The sequence below is a fragment of the Biomphalaria glabrata genome, chromosome 17 (assembly GCF_947242115.1).
Source record: "Biomphalaria glabrata chromosome 17, xgBioGlab47.1, whole genome shotgun sequence".
Classification (NCBI taxonomy): domain Eukaryota; kingdom Metazoa; phylum Mollusca; class Gastropoda; family Planorbidae; genus Biomphalaria; species Biomphalaria glabrata.
In genome coordinates this window covers 6,421,360-6,440,561 of record NC_074727.1, presented here as the reverse complement: position 1 = coordinate 6,440,561, position 19,202 = coordinate 6,421,360, and the positions used below count along the sequence as shown (strand labels likewise).

At 39.8% G+C, this 19,202-nt stretch overlaps 1 protein-coding gene across 2 annotated transcripts in view; it reads right to left on the bottom strand.

Moving 5' to 3' along the window:
* Positions 1–10,705: 10,705 nt before the first annotated feature.
* The window catches only part of LOC106069056 (uncharacterized), a 60,656-nt gene continuing 52,159 nt past the window's right edge, over positions 10,706–19,202 (bottom strand). For both annotated transcript variants that reach the window (XM_056015127.1, XM_013228629.2), the window contains exons 2-3: positions 15,437–15,665; positions 10,706–14,437 (exon numbers count right to left, since the gene is read on the bottom strand). In XM_056015127.1, the coding sequence (XP_055871102.1) occupies positions 12,211–14,437; positions 15,437–15,588 (2,379 nt within the window). In that variant the 5' untranslated portion in view covers positions 15,589–15,665 and the 3' untranslated portion in view covers positions 10,706–12,210. The remainder of the gene's footprint in view (positions 14,438–15,436; positions 15,666–19,202) is intronic.

Sequence of the window (19,202 nt, the reverse complement as noted above, 5' to 3'; positions counted from 1 at the left end):
TCTTTCTCTACACTTTTTCTCCACACTTTCTCCACACTTTCTCCACACTTTCTCTAGACTCTTTCTCTACACTGTTTCTCCACACTCTTTCTCTACACTCTTTCTCCACACTCTTTCTCCCCACTCTTTCTCCACACTCTTTCTCCACACTCTTTCTCTACACTCTTTCTCCACACTCTTTCTCTACACTCTTTCTCCACACTCTTTCTCTACACTCTTTCTCCACACTCTTTCTCCACACTCTTTCTCCACAATCTTTCTCCACACTCTTTCTCCACACTCTTTCTCTTCACTCTTTCTCCACACTCTTTCTCCACACTCTTTCTCCACACTCTTTCTCCACACTCTTTCTCCACACTCTTTCTCTACACTCTTTCTCCACACTCTTTCTCCACACTCTTTCTCCATACTCTTTCTCCACACTCTTTCTCCACACTCTTTCTCCACACTCTTTCTCCACACTCTTTCTCCATACTCTTTCTCTACACTCTTTCTCCACACTCTTTCTCCATACTCTTTCTCCACACTCTTTCTCCACACTCTTTCTCCATACTCTTTCTCCACACTCTTTCTCCATACTCTTTCTCCATACTCTTTCTCCACACTCTTTCTCCATACTCTTTCTCCATACTCTTTCTCCATACTCTTTCTCCACACTCTTTCTCCACACTCTTTCTCCATACTCTTTCTCCACACTCTTTCTCCACACTCTTTCTCCATACTCTTTCTCCACACTCTTTCTCCACACTCTTTCTCCACACTCTTTCTCCATACTCTTTCTCCATACTCTTTCTCCATACTCTTTCTCCACACTCTTTCTCCACACTCTTTCTCCACACTCTTTCTCCATACTCTTTCTCCACACTCTTTCTCCACACTCTTTCTCCATACTCTTTCTCCACACTCTTTCTCCATACTCTTTCTCCACACTCTTTCTCCATACTCTTTCTCCACACTCTTTCTCTACACTCTTTCTCTACACCCGTTCTCCTATCTTCACCTTCCTCTATCCCTTAGTCTGCTGGGGCACCACACAAGATTTGTCGTACGTCTTTCTCGACTCCTCTCTCTGTCTTTTGCCTTGGATAGAAGTTAGAACGCTTTTCAAAGGCATTCCCGTCCATTCTTTTCTCTTATCTTCCCCCCTCCTTTTCCCTGTCTCCTTCTTCTTTCCTGGTACTGTTCCCTGAAGGAAGGCCCCCTCGAGCCCCTCTGTCTTATCTGGGTTTTTTTTTGTTGTTCCTACAACATCACCATCTCTCTTTCTCTCGCTCATTTCTTTCTTACTCTTCTCTTTCTCTCCCAACTCTTTTTTCTCCCTCTCTCTCTTATTGTCGTATTCTCTCTCTTTTTTTTGTATCATGTTTCTCTTATTCTTCTTTTATTTCCCTCTATCTCTCTCTTTCCTCTTTTCTTGTTCTATGTAATTCTTCCTTCTTCAAGTTCTTTTCTCTAATCCTTTCTCTTTTCGTTACATTTCTTTTTCTAGTATATCAATTTAGCAGTAAAGAAAAAAAAAAACTGGCACATTTACAGCGGACTTTAAACCGTTGTGTTAGATTTACTTAGAAAAAAGGAAAGAGAATTGATAGTAAGAGTGGTTCTGATTAGAAATCTCTTCTTGCAAACCTCAACTTGAAGAGTGTGACAACCTTTTTGTTTAGGGTGCACAACGTGATTCGACCTGCGGGCCATTTTAATTTCCGACACTCGTCTCGCGGCCACTTGGCCAGAAGCGACGTGAAATGGACCTGAAACAATTTTGTTTAGAAACCTGTGGATCTGGTGCTTGCATTAACTAATGGGATATGCGGCGAACCACGTCGAAGTCCAGATCTGGTCCGCGGGCCGTATTTCGGGCATAACTGCTCTAAGAACATGTGTATCTACGACCACTGCATCCTCGCTAGCACTACACAGTGTTCGGCTAATGTATGAAATATCTGTGTTGTGAATGTGGTGAATCACTTTAGATATCAAGACACTTTTTTTTTATTATCAATTGAAGTATCACAATTAGGAGATGATGATGACAGTTAGATTTGACTGGGCCAAGTGAATGTGGGTCGAAACATGTCTCACCTCTTACCGAATGGATTATAATGTTTACATAGCAGTGATTCTCAATATCTGGCTAGCAGACCTGGTTGTTATAGAGCATCATCTTAAACTAAGCAGTGATTCTCAATATCTGGCTCGCAGACCTGGTTGTTATAGAGCATCATCTTAAACTAAGCAGTGATTCTCAATATCTGGCTAGCAGACCTGGTTGTTATAGAGCATCATCTTAAACTAGGCAGTGATTCTTAATATCTGGCTAGCAGACCTGGTTGTTATAGAGCAGGGGTGGGCAAATTACGACACGCGGGCCACATGCGACCCGCTGAAGTGTTTTATGAGGCCCGCGAATACATACAGAAATCATGTGTACCCACAGTATATACATATAAAAATGCTAATCTATTAAAAATAATTCTAAATTTCCCTACACATTATCGAAACTCTCTCATTATATAAAGTCAAAGACACAATCTCAGGCCAGTATTTCTTCAATGCTTTGAAGAACTGTGTTGAATGTTGGGTATGATGGGAACAAGATGGCAAGTGTAACAACTGATGGAGCTCGATCTATGACTGAGAAAAACTTTTTTTTTTAAAGAATATCCCAACCATAAACTCTAAACAGAAAAGTTTGCACAAAGCTGCATGAATTCTCATCACATTATGCGAAAGAAAGAATTTAATAAAAACATCAGGCTTACGGTCATAACCACAGGCAGTATAGAAAAGTACTTGTAGATATATGAACTAAATATTCCGATGCATCCGCTGGCTTAGCATGGGCAAGGTAATGAGAAGAATATAAATTCTCAAAGTAGAAATGTCCATATTCTTAGAAAGATATTGACTGTGACTTTGAAACTTATATTTCTAATGAAGAGTGGAAGATATTTTATGTTTTTCATGGTAGCTATTGCAATGGGCTGCTTGCTTATGTAATGCATGTTAAATTTTTCAAACAAGGCTTTCCAATTTCTCCAGGCCAGCAGGGGAAAATAGATTTTGTCATTTTCCTTTGTTGAAAGGTGAAAATATTTCTAGTGAAATGGTTAACATTACCAGACTTATTTGGATTATGAAATTTATGAAGGCAAATTTTAAGACGTCAAGAACCAGTTTTCAATACCATCAGCTCACCATTTAGTGCAGAAGCTGATTCAGCTCCAGAGAACATAACGCCATGCAAATTATAACCTGTGAGAGAAGTTTAAGTCAGTACCTCCACGGTAGCTTAATGGGTGCAAGAAGCTGTATTTCCACACTTTAAAAAAATTTTGCAGCTATTTTTTTTACATTCTTTTGGTACACATACATATGTGAACAAGTATTTTTCTTGTGGAAAATAAACAAGTGTAATCACAGGTCGATGGTGAATGACTATAATTTGACAGCAGTCACAAGTATAAAAACTAGAAAGCTAGTTCCACAATTCAGGAACATTACGCACGAGTGTAAATAGTTAAATTCCTCACATTAAGTACAACTGTACATTTGTGGTGAAATGTAATATGAAAAGACAATAGCAAATTAAAAAAAAATTGTTAAATTGGTTTCAGAAATTGCTAACTCTAGTAATTCCTCAATTGGGAATGTGAAAAAAAGGAAAAGTGAATGTATGATACAGTATAAATATGAATTAAAAGACATTATACAGTTAACTGGCGTATTTTTCTAAGTTGTAAGTATACATACACACACACACACACACACACACACACACACACATATATATATATATATAATAAATAATAAACACATATATATATATATATAATAAATGAAAAACTGTCATGGAATCCACATATTGATGAAACTACAAAAAAATCAAACAAAGCATTAGGATTTATTAAAAGAAATTTCTATAAATCAAATAAGAACATAAAACTAAAATGTTATTTAACCTTGGTTAGGCCAATAATAGAATATGCATCCTCTGTTTGGGACCCCTCAACTCAAGAAAACATTAAGAAACTAGAACAGACACAAAATAGAGCAGTGCGATTCATAACAAACGAATATTCACATTTGACTAGAGTAACACCTTTAGTAAAATCACTAAATTTAGAAAGCCTTCAGGACAGAAGGCTCAAAAGTAAAGTAGCAATAATACATAAAACACTGAACCATAATCTTCAAATACAAAAACAAAATTTAATAAAATACTCTGAAAGACACAAAGATAAAGGCACATTCCTCGTCCCATATGCTAGGACAAATTTGTACAAATACTCCTTCTTTCCTAGTGCTATTAGAGCATGGAATGGGTTGCCTGAGCTAGCCAGGAAAACCAGTGACTTGGCAGAATTTAAGTCATTGGTTAATATGCCTGACTAAATGCATGACGCGTAGGACGTAATCATCTTCTTTTTTGAAGTAACGTCTGTATTATATAAGATAAGATAAGATATATATATATATATGTATATACATATATGCGGCCCCCCATTCCCAAAATTTTGTTAATGCGGCCCTCGATACAAAAAGGTTGCCCACCCCTGTTATAGAGTATAGAGCATCATCTTAAACTAGGCAGTGATTCTCAGAATCTAGCTTGCAGACCTGGCTGTTATAGAACATCACCTTAATCTAGGCAGTGATTATCAATATCGATAATACATGCGCCGTTCTTCAAGGGACCGTTACACGAATGGCGAGTCCTGCACTGTTAGCTTGCTACAGCGTAGGAAAATGGCGGGGGTTCCCGGTGTGCTCGGCCTTCGACCATGCATTCTAGTCCATGCGACCGGAGTACCGGATGTATATCGGAAATAGCAATGTTTTACATAGACACTGGCTTGGACCTCTTCCAGACAGAACGGTTATGTTCAAGCAGGCTTACACTCCTAGAGTTCGAAGAGCCTTCGGCTCAACTCTTTTAATAGTCATACGGATACGAATAGGATATATAAATAGATCTATCTCTATATTTATATGTATTTTTTGAAAACCATATTAACATCCAATCAATTTGTAGAACTAGCTTCCGTCTTTCAAACATACTATAAAATGAAAAGAAACACACAGTACAAATTGATGACTTTAGACATATGGTGACATTGCATATTAGATCATATGTAATGGGAAGACAACTCGATCATCTATTTGTCATGCCAAGGGCAAAGTCTCACATTCAATCGTTGAGATACTTAACATTCTCTAAGACGCTCCGACATCTTTTCTGTGTCACTGAGTGTTGGTAGTGTCCCAACAGGGAAAAGATACTATTCCTTTTGAGCTGTTCTTCCGTCCATTTCTCGCGTTTAGATCTCAAAAACTACAAGAGATTTACACATTTTAATTTCACCATCGCCAGTACTAGCGAGCTCAAGACAAAACTCAGGCTACTGATGGCATTCTAAAAATAGAATACCCAAACGCGGGACTGTATCCTTTAGCTGCAAACTTTTTATGGGTTCAGAAAATGGGTGGAATCTGGACATTGGACGGACGGATATTTCGAAAACGGCTTTAACGATTTTCCTAGAACTTTGAGATTTTATGTATAGATTTGGGGGAAAAAATTACTACCGATTAGCCACACGTTGAAAACTAAGGTTTGACCGTAAACATTTTTTTTTTCAAACTATAATCATCTTAACATTAAGTTTGAGTTACGTCTTGAGACGGCTCATCGGAGATTCCCCGCACTCGACTGAGCTATTTCTTAACTCTTTCTCTCCGCAATTATTTTCCACGTTCCAATGAAATGATTCATTGTGCTCATTGGTATTTCACTTTCCTGTTATGATTCAACTTTAATAACTTTTGGGGTTGTCATTAGAAAATGTTATATTTGGTTTAGAATTAAATAGGATTGTATACTGTTTGTACACAAATTTAATTGAAGTTTATGAAACCAAAAATTAATGTAATGCGAATCAACGTCGGTTTCGTCAATTAGTAGAGAGAGAGTTAAACGAGTTCAATAAACAGATTCGTACATAAACATTTTGCATACCGTCACAAGACGAAACCTAAGCCAGTGACTCATTTGTGCGCATCCATCCATTGTCTTCCAAGACAGAAGGAGCCATATATATATATATATATATTACTAGAAAAGACAGACGCTGTATACGTCAGGAGCATGGGCGTAGCCAGGGGGGGGTTCTTGGGGTTCAAACCCCCCCCGAAATGAAATCCCCCCTTGGGGGGGGGGAGTCGGAATTTAGTGACTGATTTTTTGCTTAGATTTTGTTTATTTTAGGTGAGATTTTAATGCTAAACCATCACTTGCCCCAGCACAACCAAAGGGGTTTTGAGCTTAAAACCCCCTACCAGGGGGGTTCGAGTTTAAAAACCCCTACCAGGGGGGTTCGAGTTTAAAACCCCTACCAGAGCGGTTCGAGTTTAAAAACCCCTACTAGGGCTTTTGAGTTTAAAACCCCCTACCAGGGGTTTTGAGTTTTAAACCCCCTACCTGGGGTTTTTGCAGTTAACTCCCCCTCTTCTATAAAACAAAACAAAAAAAATGCAAACGAAAATCCCCTAATTCCAAGAGCACAGTTAAGGAAAATTTTGATTTTAAAACCCCGTCTAAAATTTACGATAAACCCCCTCTTTAATATAAAAAAATCTAATTACGCACTCAAAATGTTATGAGCGTAGCTAAATGGGTTTTGACTCAGTTTTGAGTTTAAACCCTACTTCAGTGGGGTTTGAAGGTAAAAAATACCTCTTTAATAATAAAAAAAAAAGCAAATTATACACTAAAAATGTTATGAGTGTAGTTTATGGGGTTTTGAGTTTAAACTCCCATTCAGAGGGGTTTGGTGCTAAAAATACATCTTCAATATAAAAAAAAAAGCAAATTACACACTAAAATTATTTGAGCGTAGCCAAGCCAATCGGGGGTTTTGAGTTTCTTCTACAGATGGCTTTTTTTTTTAAAGTTTAAAACCCCTCCAGATGGTTTTGAGTCTAAGATCCACCTACAGAGCATTTTGAGGTGGAAAACCCCCAACAGAAGATTTTGACGATAAAACTTCTCTTTTCGATATAAAATCTAAAGCAAACTACAGTCACTTAATTCCAAGAGCGTATTCAAGAGAGGTTACACATTTTTACCAGTGGCAGGGCTCCATTAATAAACTGCAGTGAATAGTCATCTACCGAAATCGAAAAACACTAAATATAGCTCTACAAAGATGGCTAAGACAGATTTTAGGAGTCAGTTATAGAGATCGGATCTAAATCAAGGAAATCCTATACCGAACTGGGAGTCGACCCCTTAGTAAGATTGTGAGAGAACGACGCATGAGGTTTGCGGGACATGTTCTCCGACAAAATGAATTACGCATAAGAAGAGTTGCAATGATATCCTAGTACAACTTGACGCCACTCATTCATAGAGGTCCTCATCGTAAGTGGGAAGAGGCTTCAGACATTACCAGTGACAAATTTTTATGGAAACTGCTTGACGTCAAATGCTCCGAACGGCGTGGGAGGGTCTAAGTCAGTACGAATAGCACATTAGGTTTTTGAAATAAAACTTTTTTAATAGCAGGAAAATGGACTGTAGATACCTCAGAATATGCATTTTGTTGGCTTTCAATACCAGAAATAGTGCTTGGCGGCGGGGCTTCGCCCCGCGCTGGGGAGCTCCTGGCACTCCCCCAGACCCCCTTGCTAGTAATGGCGGGGAGTCCACAATTTTATGGAAACAGCTTGATGGCAAATGCGCCGAACGACGAGGGAGGGTCTAAGTCAGTAAGAATAGCACATTAGGTTTTTGAAATAGAACTTTTTAATAGCAGGAAAATGCACTGTAGATACCTCAGAATATGCATTTTGTTGGTTTTCAATATCAGAAATAGTGCTTGGCGGCGGGGCTTCGCCCCGCGCTGGGTGAGCTCCTAGCGCCCCCCCATACCCCTTTGCCAGTAATGTAGGGGAATCTACAATTTTTTCACTAACTCATGGAAGAACCTATTCTAGGGCACAATAAACGTCTTCCGAAAGAATGAAGGGTCAGAATGTAATAAAGATTATGTACACACACACACACACACACACATAAATACATATAATTTTTTTTTCGCGGGGGGGAGGGGAAAAAAATTCACCCCCCCAAACCCCCCCCGAAAAAAAATCCTGGCTACGCCCATGGTCAGGAGAACAAATTTCTTGATATTCAGAACACAGAAAATCCGTTAGAGGTCCCCCAGACCCCTTTCTGGTTGACCAGGGAACCTGCTGGAACTTAATCATAATGTAAACGTAAATGTGAAGTAAAAAATAGTCTCGTAAATATGCGCTATAATTATATTTATGAGGTTTTTCATTACATTTTTCTATCTCTCTCAGAACACATTTCTGGAGACCGCAGCGCTCCTCCAGAACCCAGCTGGCTAAGGGAGGCTACACTTCATGTTTGTCCTAAAATGAGGAGCCCAGGAAAGTAGTAAAAAATACAGATCAAAGGAATCCCTTGTAAGGAAATAGTCACTAAACATTTACTTAGTCCGTGACTATGAGACAGCTGTGTCATTTTTACTACACCCTCACGAGAATATTGTCCCTGTTAGTGGAGTGAGCTATCTGTTTTAAGTAAAGGAAAGGGGGGGGGTCAAGGCTGTATTATAATAAAGGTCAAAGGCTACAATGGATTACAAAGAAGAGAGTATAATCTCAAAACTAAATTGTTTGCTGACAAAAACAATAAGCTCGTTTCAATAAGCTCATCAAAATGACACAAGAGGAAACATACAAAAAAACAACCAATAAGTAATCACGAGGGAAAACACATAAACACTAGAGAAAACTAATGGCTGAAAATCTTTGGGTCTTTTAAAAAATCTTGCATTTTCCATTTTATCCTAACCAAACTTTAAAAGTCATTCCTTTTCGCCACTTAGGATTGATTGGAAAAGAAACTCTAGAAATCATGCTTTTATTTACAATGCCTTTATTCCACTCGTAATTTCGTGGGACCTAAAATCTTCTGGGTGGGTTGAACTTGGACCTCGAAAATGGCTCTAACGATTTTCCTAGATATTGAAACCTGCCTTTCTACCTGCCTGGGTGGACCACTTCGGGGGCCGATTTGGAGTTTGTGTTTCCACACAAACTCTCTTTATAACCTTGTTTAAAATAGAATCTTTAGTGTTTTTCTATGTATGCATGAGATTAATACCGGTATTTAAAAAATCGTTTAAAATGTTTAGGTTAATGCCCTTGTCGTTTTAATTGGAACAATAATTACTTAGCATGTTCCGCCTCTACGGAGGAAGCGTCGAGAAAGTCTACGATCTTCGTCCAATAGCATTTCTTTCCCCTCCCCCATCCAGATTATCTGTCGGTGTACAGTCTCATTTTTACTTGCTAGCATTTCAACAAGGCTTCCAAATACTGCATTTGTTTTCTGGCCACACTATAAATAAATGTGAAAATATTAATGATAGTGTGTATTTTATATTAAATCTATGCCAATATTGTGAGGTATGGCAACTAGAGAAAAAGTATTCAGGATCTATTTTTACAGCGCGAGCATCGAACTTGGAAGTTCATTGTGACGATAGAAGTTATAACTTGTCAAGTAATACGACTGATCGATCTACCAAGGAAGAACAAGTCCATTTGGTTTATCATTGTGTTTGCCATCTCCGAACAACTGATTGACTCTGTAACGTTAAAAATACTAAAGATAACGAGGCCTGCAGTGTAGGGGGAAGACAGTGTAGGGATAAATCTCAGTAAGGAAATCGTATAGTACGACTACTGGTAGTATGTGTGGGGTTCCAAAGACTTCACAACCTTGGGTCTGAGGTTTGATTCTTATGAGGATTGTGGAATGATAAAAAGGACAAAAGATGAATTGGATAATGAGAACAACGATAAGCCAACTAAAAGTGACTGCAATGACGTATTTGGTATGGTGCGTGTGTGTGTGGTGAGATGTATATTGAAAATGTCGAACTCGTGTTCAAAGGAATATAGATCATAAACAAGAGTATTTCACACAATCCATACCAAGGATAATTTGTATGGAAAAAGCTAGTTAGAAAGCCAAGGCCAAACCTACGGCCATATCCGCCCCCTCGAAACTTCTCGGGGGGGGGGGGGGAGTGTCTATTTCCTTTAACTTAACAATTTTTTTGTCTGAGGTAACTAGGCCCGTGACACAAGGGCTGGAAATGTACATTACCCTCCCATTTCAAGATACCTTACTTGACCTCCTAAGCGCTGTCAAAAAACATGCTAAAAATGTAGGGCTCGTAAAGATCATCCTTCAGGTCACCGAGACAAAGAAGAAGAGGCTGGGAGAGAAAGCGATGCGAAAACAGCATCAAATAATGGACGGGTCTGACGCTCAAAGGGATTCTAGACCAGGCAAAAGACAGAGAGGAATGGAGAAAGACGGTCCACAGATCAAACTAAAGTATATGTGAAGGTGAAACCGAAGCTTTATCTAAGGAGAAGAACTACACAATTACATACATATATCTCAATACTGTAAGATTTATTCCCCTTTTCGGTATAAAAAATAATTAAATATCACTAATTAATTGACTACTTGGTCAATTTTTTTAAAAATTTTTCAGGAACTAAGAATAATTGTGCAAACTTTCAACTTGATTTCAGAATGGGAGAAAAAACATGTACAACAAAGTGCTGTAAAAACAACAACAAAACCAAAGAGGAATTCATTTGAAAAATTTAATATAAATTAGTTCAAAAAATAAAAGATATCACATGACCGGAAACATCACCGGAAACATCACCGGAAACATCATCGGAAACATCATCGGAAACAAAAAACGAAACAAATTGGAGATTTTCATACATGTGGCTCAATCTATGGGGAGTGGTGGCTGCGTGGCAAGGCGCTTGGCCTCAGTGCCAATAGGTCTCGGGTTTGAATTTCGATGCTGAATGTGATTTTGAATGTTTGGATTTTTAAGGACACCTTTTTTTTTCATTACTTTTTCTCTTACAAATTAGAGTGTAAACAAAGAGAAGATTACTGTGATACACTTTTAGCGGAAGTCAACCCTGAAGAAAAAAAAATCATGAGCGCGTGATCCCCTGCCAGGCAGCTTGAAGCACACAGCGCTACACCCTGGCAGAACCTGCGACGCTATCGATCCCAGATCCCAAATTGTATCGGGTACCTGTCTTTCCTTTGGAAACATTGGGGGGGGGGGGGACTAATGTTTGTAAAATGCCTTACATGTTTCGGATGTTCCTCCAGAGTTGAAGATAATTGCTGCCTAGTCCAAACCTCCCACAGGACGACGGGGGATGGGAGCGGGCAGGGTTTGAACCCGGGACCATCGATACATCTGAACGACGGTCCAGCGCGCAAACAGCACGACCAGGCAGCCGTCCTGAAATGTGTGGGTGACATCGTTCCGAACATAGCTACTGCCCAGGCATTCATCTCCTTGCTCTACGAGCCGGTAGTCGTTCTATGGCTGAACGTTCTATGGCTGAACGTTCTATGGCTGAACGAGGCCAACATTTGTTAGTATTAAAATCTCCCCAAAAACACCCCCAACGACAAAACGAATCACACTACAATACTGATAACTCCTTGCGCATCCACTGTCATCGCCCGCTAAGTATCCACTACTTTCATAAGAACATATAGAAATATACCAATAAATTATAGAGGTATCAACTCCTGAGCAAGCCTGTCTTACATAGCAATAACAATTCAACTTATTCATGGTACAACAGAATATGAATAGTATGTCACATTGCATCAAGATGTCGATCATTACAACTAAGTGTTTGTGCGGGATGCAATTGATGTTCTAAAACAAAATGTCACAATAAAATTTCAAATATTCCGATTTTTGAGGATTCCTTCTTGTTCATCGTGGTTACAGCTTGATTTTCGAGTGGACTAAAACCGTGGTTTGAATTTCATTTCAGCAGATACTCTCACATACAAACTTGGTTTGTAAGGTCCATGGTTGCTGGGCTTTTAGCATTTACCATTCCTAATCAATCAAACCGAAGCTAGTATTTAGACTAAGGATTGAACAAAAAAATCGTTTTCATGAAATAATTTATATTAGTCGAGTGCTATTCCGCTATGGTTTGCATATGGCTATAGATAGCCTTATACCCGCTGAAATAAGCGACACAAAAGTATGGCTTTTAGAAATGGGTGAGTTCTGAATCTTAATATGGAATAAATAGTTAATAAATGGAGCTTTCTACATAAACATTTTGTTCTCTGACAGCTCTGAGCATAAGAGACGACGGCCCTAAAACCCTGTTATTGTTTGGCTCGGAAGAAACGTACCCACCATCTTGAGGCAGAAGGAAATCTTTCCTGGAACCCGATTGGTCACTGCCATCTGACTCACCGTTGAAATCCAACTCTACATCGCTCATACTTGTGTCTACCCACACTGACTCTGACGCCTGTTGGCCGAGGTCTTCGCAGACGCCACCAGCCGCCCCGGCAGACGCTTCCTGTCCAGTCTTCCTGCGTTTCTTGCCTTTCCCATCCAGCTTAATATACCCTGCTTCACACGTCACACTGTTGGTACCAGTGTTTTCAATTTCCGTATTCTCGCTTGGGTGCCTCTTTGTGTTATTCATGGGCAGAGGCGCCAACGGAGCAAATCCCAACGAGGCTTCACCGAAATTTTCATTCATACAATTCATAGATAAATAATCACTGTTGTTGGCTTGTGTTAAAGATTTGTCAGCCTCAGTCGGATCACTTACTGTAGCTTCCAAACGACGAGGAAATGGAATTAGATAGTCAGCGGAAGTATCTGACGGTGTGGCGTGGACTTTTCTCCTTCTCTTTCGCCTTTTCAATCTCTTCTGTTGCGCCCTGGGCGGCACCTCGGGGCTTTGTAAGTAGACGGGGTCGTTATCCTTCATCCACCCTTCCTCATTCGAAGGCGTCCGACTCCGTACGTCAACTGGATGACTCCCAGCTTCGTCATTATTGGGTAACAAATACCCGCTGGGTCGTGGAGGGACACGAGGTGGGGGGAGCGGAGGAGCAGCTCGCGGTGTCAGCCTCGTGGAGCCTCTGTTACCGTTGACAGGCGTGTGACGTCTGTACAGCCCGTAGTAGTAATCGTACAGCTTAGCGCCATGTTTGCGGATGAATACACAGGTCCCTAGGATGATGGGAAGGAAGATCAAAATCAGGACGGCGATGATGATGTAGTAGACTGGCGTCATTTTATTCCAGGTGTCGCTGCTGTGTCCGTCACGCTTCTGCCCAAGCTGGCGAACACGAAAGATTATCCCCCCTGTTCCGTTGTAGCAATCCGTTTTGTGCTTCGCTTGGCATACGCAAAAGGCGCCGTTGTAAGTGTCGTTTCCGTAAACGACGACGGGCAGACGATTAGAGTTTGTGACATTCGTGTAGATTACTCTCCCTTTGCTCATGCAGGTGACATTTATGAACGAGACTTTCGGAAAGCCATCCAAAGCCTGGCACTCAATCGTCATATTCTGACCTTGAGTAATGTCCAGAATTTGGCTTAATGTGGGCAGTGCGGTATTGGTGAAGACCGGTGGCTTGGGAGGGTAATAAAAATTCAAATGTTTCGTGTCCCAGATCCATCGGAACGCACCGCCGCTGTCGTTATAGCCTACGGTGCAGTTCATCAGAGCTTTGAAATTACCTTCCTTGATTGGAACATCGTAGGTCATTTTGTATTTGTAACCATTTTGAGACGTCTCTTCGCTGTTTAGGGTTTTGCCGAGAAGGCTAAATCGGAATAATGGTTTGGTGCCGAACCAATCGTCTACAGAGCAAACGACACGAACAGAAGAAACGCCGGGACAGAGGGACGTCTCAACTTGATCAATGTCGACTTTCGGAGACTTTGCGACTTTTACAGAATTCTTGCTGGTAAAATTCCATAGTCCTTGTATCTGATAATCAGGCACAACGAGGAAGCGGTATTCATAGTTTCCCTTTACCAAAGGGAACAAGCTCGTCTCACATTCACTGAAATACAGGTTCTTACCGTTCATTTTTTGACTGCTTTTGGACATTGTTTGGTTGAGCCTGGAAGGCAAAGAGTTAATATATTCAGAGTACTGGCAGGAAATGCCAGGGTACACATCGTGGCTGAAACAACGCAAATTAATTTTCCCGTCGTTGTTCAAATTTGCGGTGCAACCGGTATTAGTCCCAGGTTGAAACACCGCCATCTTGCAAGACCGAACAGTTGTGTTAGAGGTAAACAGTTTGCAGACCAGGGTCTTGTTGCGATGTTTGTCTGTGACTTTGTGGAACGTGAGCAGACTGGTGAACGACTGTCCCGAAATCCTGTTGGTAACAGAGAACTCGCTTCTGTAATTGTTATCACATGCCTCTCTCAATGAGCACAACGTGATTTCTCTATCTCCTCCGCCTGAAGAGTTTTTTTCAATCCAATAAATAAAACTGAAACGAAAATAAATAAAAGAAAATGTTATATGCTCCCAATAAAAATGTTTTTTATTGCCAGGAAATATAACACGAGATAACACCAGAAATACAACAAATACAAACGGGAGTGGGTTTAATAGGTAATGTACCTTTCTCAGACCTTTAGGGCAGATGATGCAAAGATCATCTGTTTCATGGCGGGCTGATTAGGAGTTTGTCATGGGGCTCGCACAACGACCAACTGCCTTTACTTTCCCTAACTAAATTCAGGTACCCATTAGAGCTGGTTGGGGTCAGGGGCGTTCTAAAAATAAATCCCGAAATTCAAAATCTCAGTCATCATCAAGATGCAAACTCGGGACTCCCCGTTCATATTCCAAGCGTTTACCTCTCAGCTACTAAGCCACCATGCTTGGGTTTAGATGTATGGAAAGTGGGTGACCAGCCAGGGCACCGAGGGTAAGGAGCCTCAAGATTTTATGCATACCTATGACTGACCTTAATTGCACAGTCTAAAGCAGTGCTTGCGAATTTCAAGAACGATTTGAAAGACAAAAAATATAGCTCTCAGCATAAATCTCGAACTGATGTGTGCCTTGCTCATGGCGACATTCTTGCTCGAGTGCGAACCATGAACTGCCGAACTAGAGAGGAAGATCGTAGAAGCCATGAAACTGAGACACGACAGAAGACATCTAGGTACAAAGCTTTTTCCAACTTACTCTGTGTGTCTGGTTCAAATCTTGTACACATTATTTCTCCCACTATTTATTCTCGGATCTAGTTGAAACTTTGTATAATTATTTATTCTCAAAGACAATACACGAATACATAAAAAAAAAAAATAACCAATTAGTTCATTTATTAGTGGCAATTGATTAATTTTGTTTTATATTGAAAAAAAGGAGTTAAACATTGCAGTATAAAGGGATGTGTCAGTAATTTTTCCCCTTGCATAAGCTTTTGTTTTTTATATTAATTTTTAAATATTGCTAGTTAGAAAGCTATAGTTACCTATGTGCATTAAGTCTATATCCCAGCGCCGACCCGGTACAGGACAGGTTATATTGTGAACCTTCCAAGGCCGGGGGGCATAATTCCTCACTCCGGACATGATCGAGAGACAACAGCAAGACACTGCAGACGATAGCGATTGGACATAACATTGCTTCCCTTGCCTTTCAGACCACCTCCAGTCTACGTGAACGGTATCTTGAACCCCATTCAAGTGTCTTGTAAGAGGCTGTGAAGTTAAAAGATAGTTCTTTAAGTCATCAACAGACTGGAACAGACAGAAACATAACAAGCAAATATAATAACAAATTAGGACTTAGAATTGTATCTGTCCTTCATTTTCAGAATGGACCTCATTCACCAAATCGTAAACAAAACAACATTTAGCCACGTGATAATATTGATAAAACAATGAAAAAAAAAAGTATCACGTGACAGCCTTAAGATATAGAGAATCACGTGGCTAAATGTTGTTTGTTTACGATTTGGTGAATGAGGTCCATTAAAGTGAACAAACAAGTTAAAAAAAATTTATTAATTAACAACTTATATTAAGTTACGGGAGATCACCGTTCAATCGCTGCAATATATCTCGATATTGCAAGATTTATCTACTCTTTTCTATATAATAAAAAACTCCTGATTGATTAGTTTTTTTTTAAATTGATTTATGTGATTGTCATCGATAATAAATGTTCAATTGTGCAAAATTTAAGCTTGATCCGAGAATGGGAAGTGGGCGAAAAAAATGTGTAGACGAATCTACCCAGACAGACAGACAGACGGAGTGAGTGAATATAAACTTTAGTTAAATGTTATGGTTCCCTTTCGTTTTCTTTGACCGATGGTTAATGAGCATATCAAGTGGCCAGTAAAACGACCCACAGCCTTTTCCCTCAAGTCATAAAAAAAAGTTAGGTGGACACAGGGGCGTTTTAAAACTCCAAAAAGTTCCCATCTTCGTCAAGAATCTAATTCATGACCCCCTAGTTTCGGAAGCTAAACACATTATCACTCGGCCACCAAGGTTTTTTTTTTTGGACGATGTAAAATTAAAACAGATCATAGCAAAGAATAATGAATTTAAAGTGAAAATTTTGACAAATAAAACTGTTTAGGTAATAATAACAAGGTTAAAGTATACCTTCCGATCTATACCACAAGTAAAGCTCATCTGTTTGTGTGGTCGATGGTTTACGAGGGTGTCATGTGGCCAGCACAACGACCCATCCAACGCCTTTACGTTTCCAACGTATGTCTTGAACCCATGAGAGTTGGTCAGACTCAGGGGTGGGTCCAAAAAAAAAGTTTGAAATCCCAGTCTTCACCGGGACTCAAACCCTCTCGGTTCCGAAGCCAAGCGCTTTGACGTTTACCTACCATGCTGCATACTGTTGGTGTGTCTATGATCTAAAATATCTTGCTGTCCAATTTTCAATTTCTCTTCTAGTTTCTGAGATCTAAACGGGACGGACGGACAGACAGACGGTGTGTTGAAACATGCTTTATGTAAAGAAAAATTGTTTTTAATTGTGTGTTCATTACATCAGAGATTTTAAGGTTTTTTCTATAATTATTGCTCTGTCACTAGTAGTACAGTATGTGTGTGTGTGGGTTTTGTGGTATTGTGGTGGGCAGAGTTCGAACCGGGACTATTGAGACATGTACCGAGCACATAACACGTGACCTGGCAGCCATCTATAGTTCGAAATATGCATTTATGACAGTCAAAATGATTTTTATTACTTTTTTTTTTTGAGGGGGGAGGGAAAATGAACATGCTATAAAATAGAATAGTGAAAAATATAATGTTTATTATAAAAAAATGTTTTTAATAAACTATTATCGGAAATTTCTGCGCCAAAACGTCGCGTACCCAATTACTTCTCCTGCTAGCCAGACGACGATGAAGTATCTTTACCATCTCCATTGACAGAATGAAATGGGGAGGGGTGACATTTGGAATGGCGTGGGGGGTACATTTGAGGTGCGCCATCGTTAATGCCGTAGAGGCCAGAGCAGTAAAAGATACTTATTTAATGTACGTTAAAGAATCTACAAGACGTCTCTGTCCAAAAATAAATAAATAAAATAAAATAATAATAAACGTTCAAAGGAGACAAAAGTTTCGTCGTCGTCAATCTAGCGCCCAAGACAATCTAATAGCAACCCTCACGTCACTTCCGTGTGCTATCGCGTCATCAGTTTCTGTGGTATACGCAAGTATTTGGTTTCGAGGTTAACTTCTTAATAAAAAGTTCGTATTGTACTCTTCTGCCAATTATCTTGAGTGTTGTTGCTATTGCTACTTTAGTAATGCACAACTATTTTTTCGGCCTTGTCACTGGCATTGTCAAAGGCCATGTCAGGGGCGGCATCACCGAAAAAATAATAATCGATTTCTTGGAACCGAACCTCTGAGGCCAGTCGTTTTTTGAAATGCCAGACAGAACAGCTCCAAGAGCCGAAAATTGCAAACGGTTTACGTAATGTGCTAATTTTGTTTTGCAGGCGAATACGCGAATCTTACTATTCGACCGTTTCGCTGGTTCGGACACTTATCATGTATGGGGGATGACCACGAGCAAAAGGCGAATCTTTTTCGGCAAGCTTAAAGACAGGCGCCGTAAAAGAACTTCAGAAGCGCTATAAAGATCAAATCAAGCGCCGTTTCTCCCTCATGGGCATTAACCAGGGATTCCCAAACCTGTGTCCTTAAGGGCACACTTCTCTTACATTCTGAATATTTAGCGGATCAGTTTTTTTTTTTCAGAGAGAGATTAATTCATGTGGTGGCCTAATAGTTAATTATTCCAAATGAAATGGATTGCGCGGGTCCAATCTGTGTAGGGATATGGATAATTATTGAAAATAAGGATTTTGTATTAGAAAATCAATTCGTCTTTGCATTTTATTCATTCTTTACTAAGCACAAAATCACGTTCAAAATCACGGGGGGGGGGGGGGGGGGGTTTCAGGAGATTTTAATAATTTCCGGAGATCTTCATGATTTTTTTCGCATATTTTGCATTTTCAGGAGATTTTCAGAAGCTCCTTGGAAATCAGGAGGCCGCGGGAACCCTGTTAAAAATAATGGTTTTAATTTAATAATTTACACCTAGAATCAGCGCTGGGTGTATGAAAGTGCTTAAATGCTTAAAGGACATTTTCAGAGTTACTTTTCTTTAATAGCTGTCTGATCATAGTGAAAACGTTTATTTGGTTATTTCCCTTTATAAAAGAACGTACCAGAAAAATAATTTAATAGTAAAAAAATCTACAATGGTTTTTAAGTTATGTAAGTATGCAATTCATTCAATTTCTTACAGTTTGTGGGCCCTTATTGGTCCTGGCCCAGGTGCATCGAACCCATTCGTGCTTCGGTTGCTACGCCACTAGCTGGACCGGTGTTTGCCCCAAAGAATGTGTTGTCCGGCGCTGTGGCCGTTGTCGGACGCTGGAATGTTGACCATCACCATTGATATGCAGATGTAATCCTGTTAAATTTAATACTGTACGCACCATGACAGCATCATTTCATGGTGCGAAATTAATCGGGCATGTACTATAACGCCATTCTCAATTCTCAAACACCGTATTGCAAGGCATATAACCCGCGGGTTATACAAGTTTCCCCTCGGCGGATGGCATCTGTGCGGGGTATACAAAGGATCGGGTTTACTAAATTAATTTTACTCATAAAGAAAGAATAACGTAAATGATGGGTAGATTGGAGGGTCTTGAATCTCTTGATACCTTTTGGCTG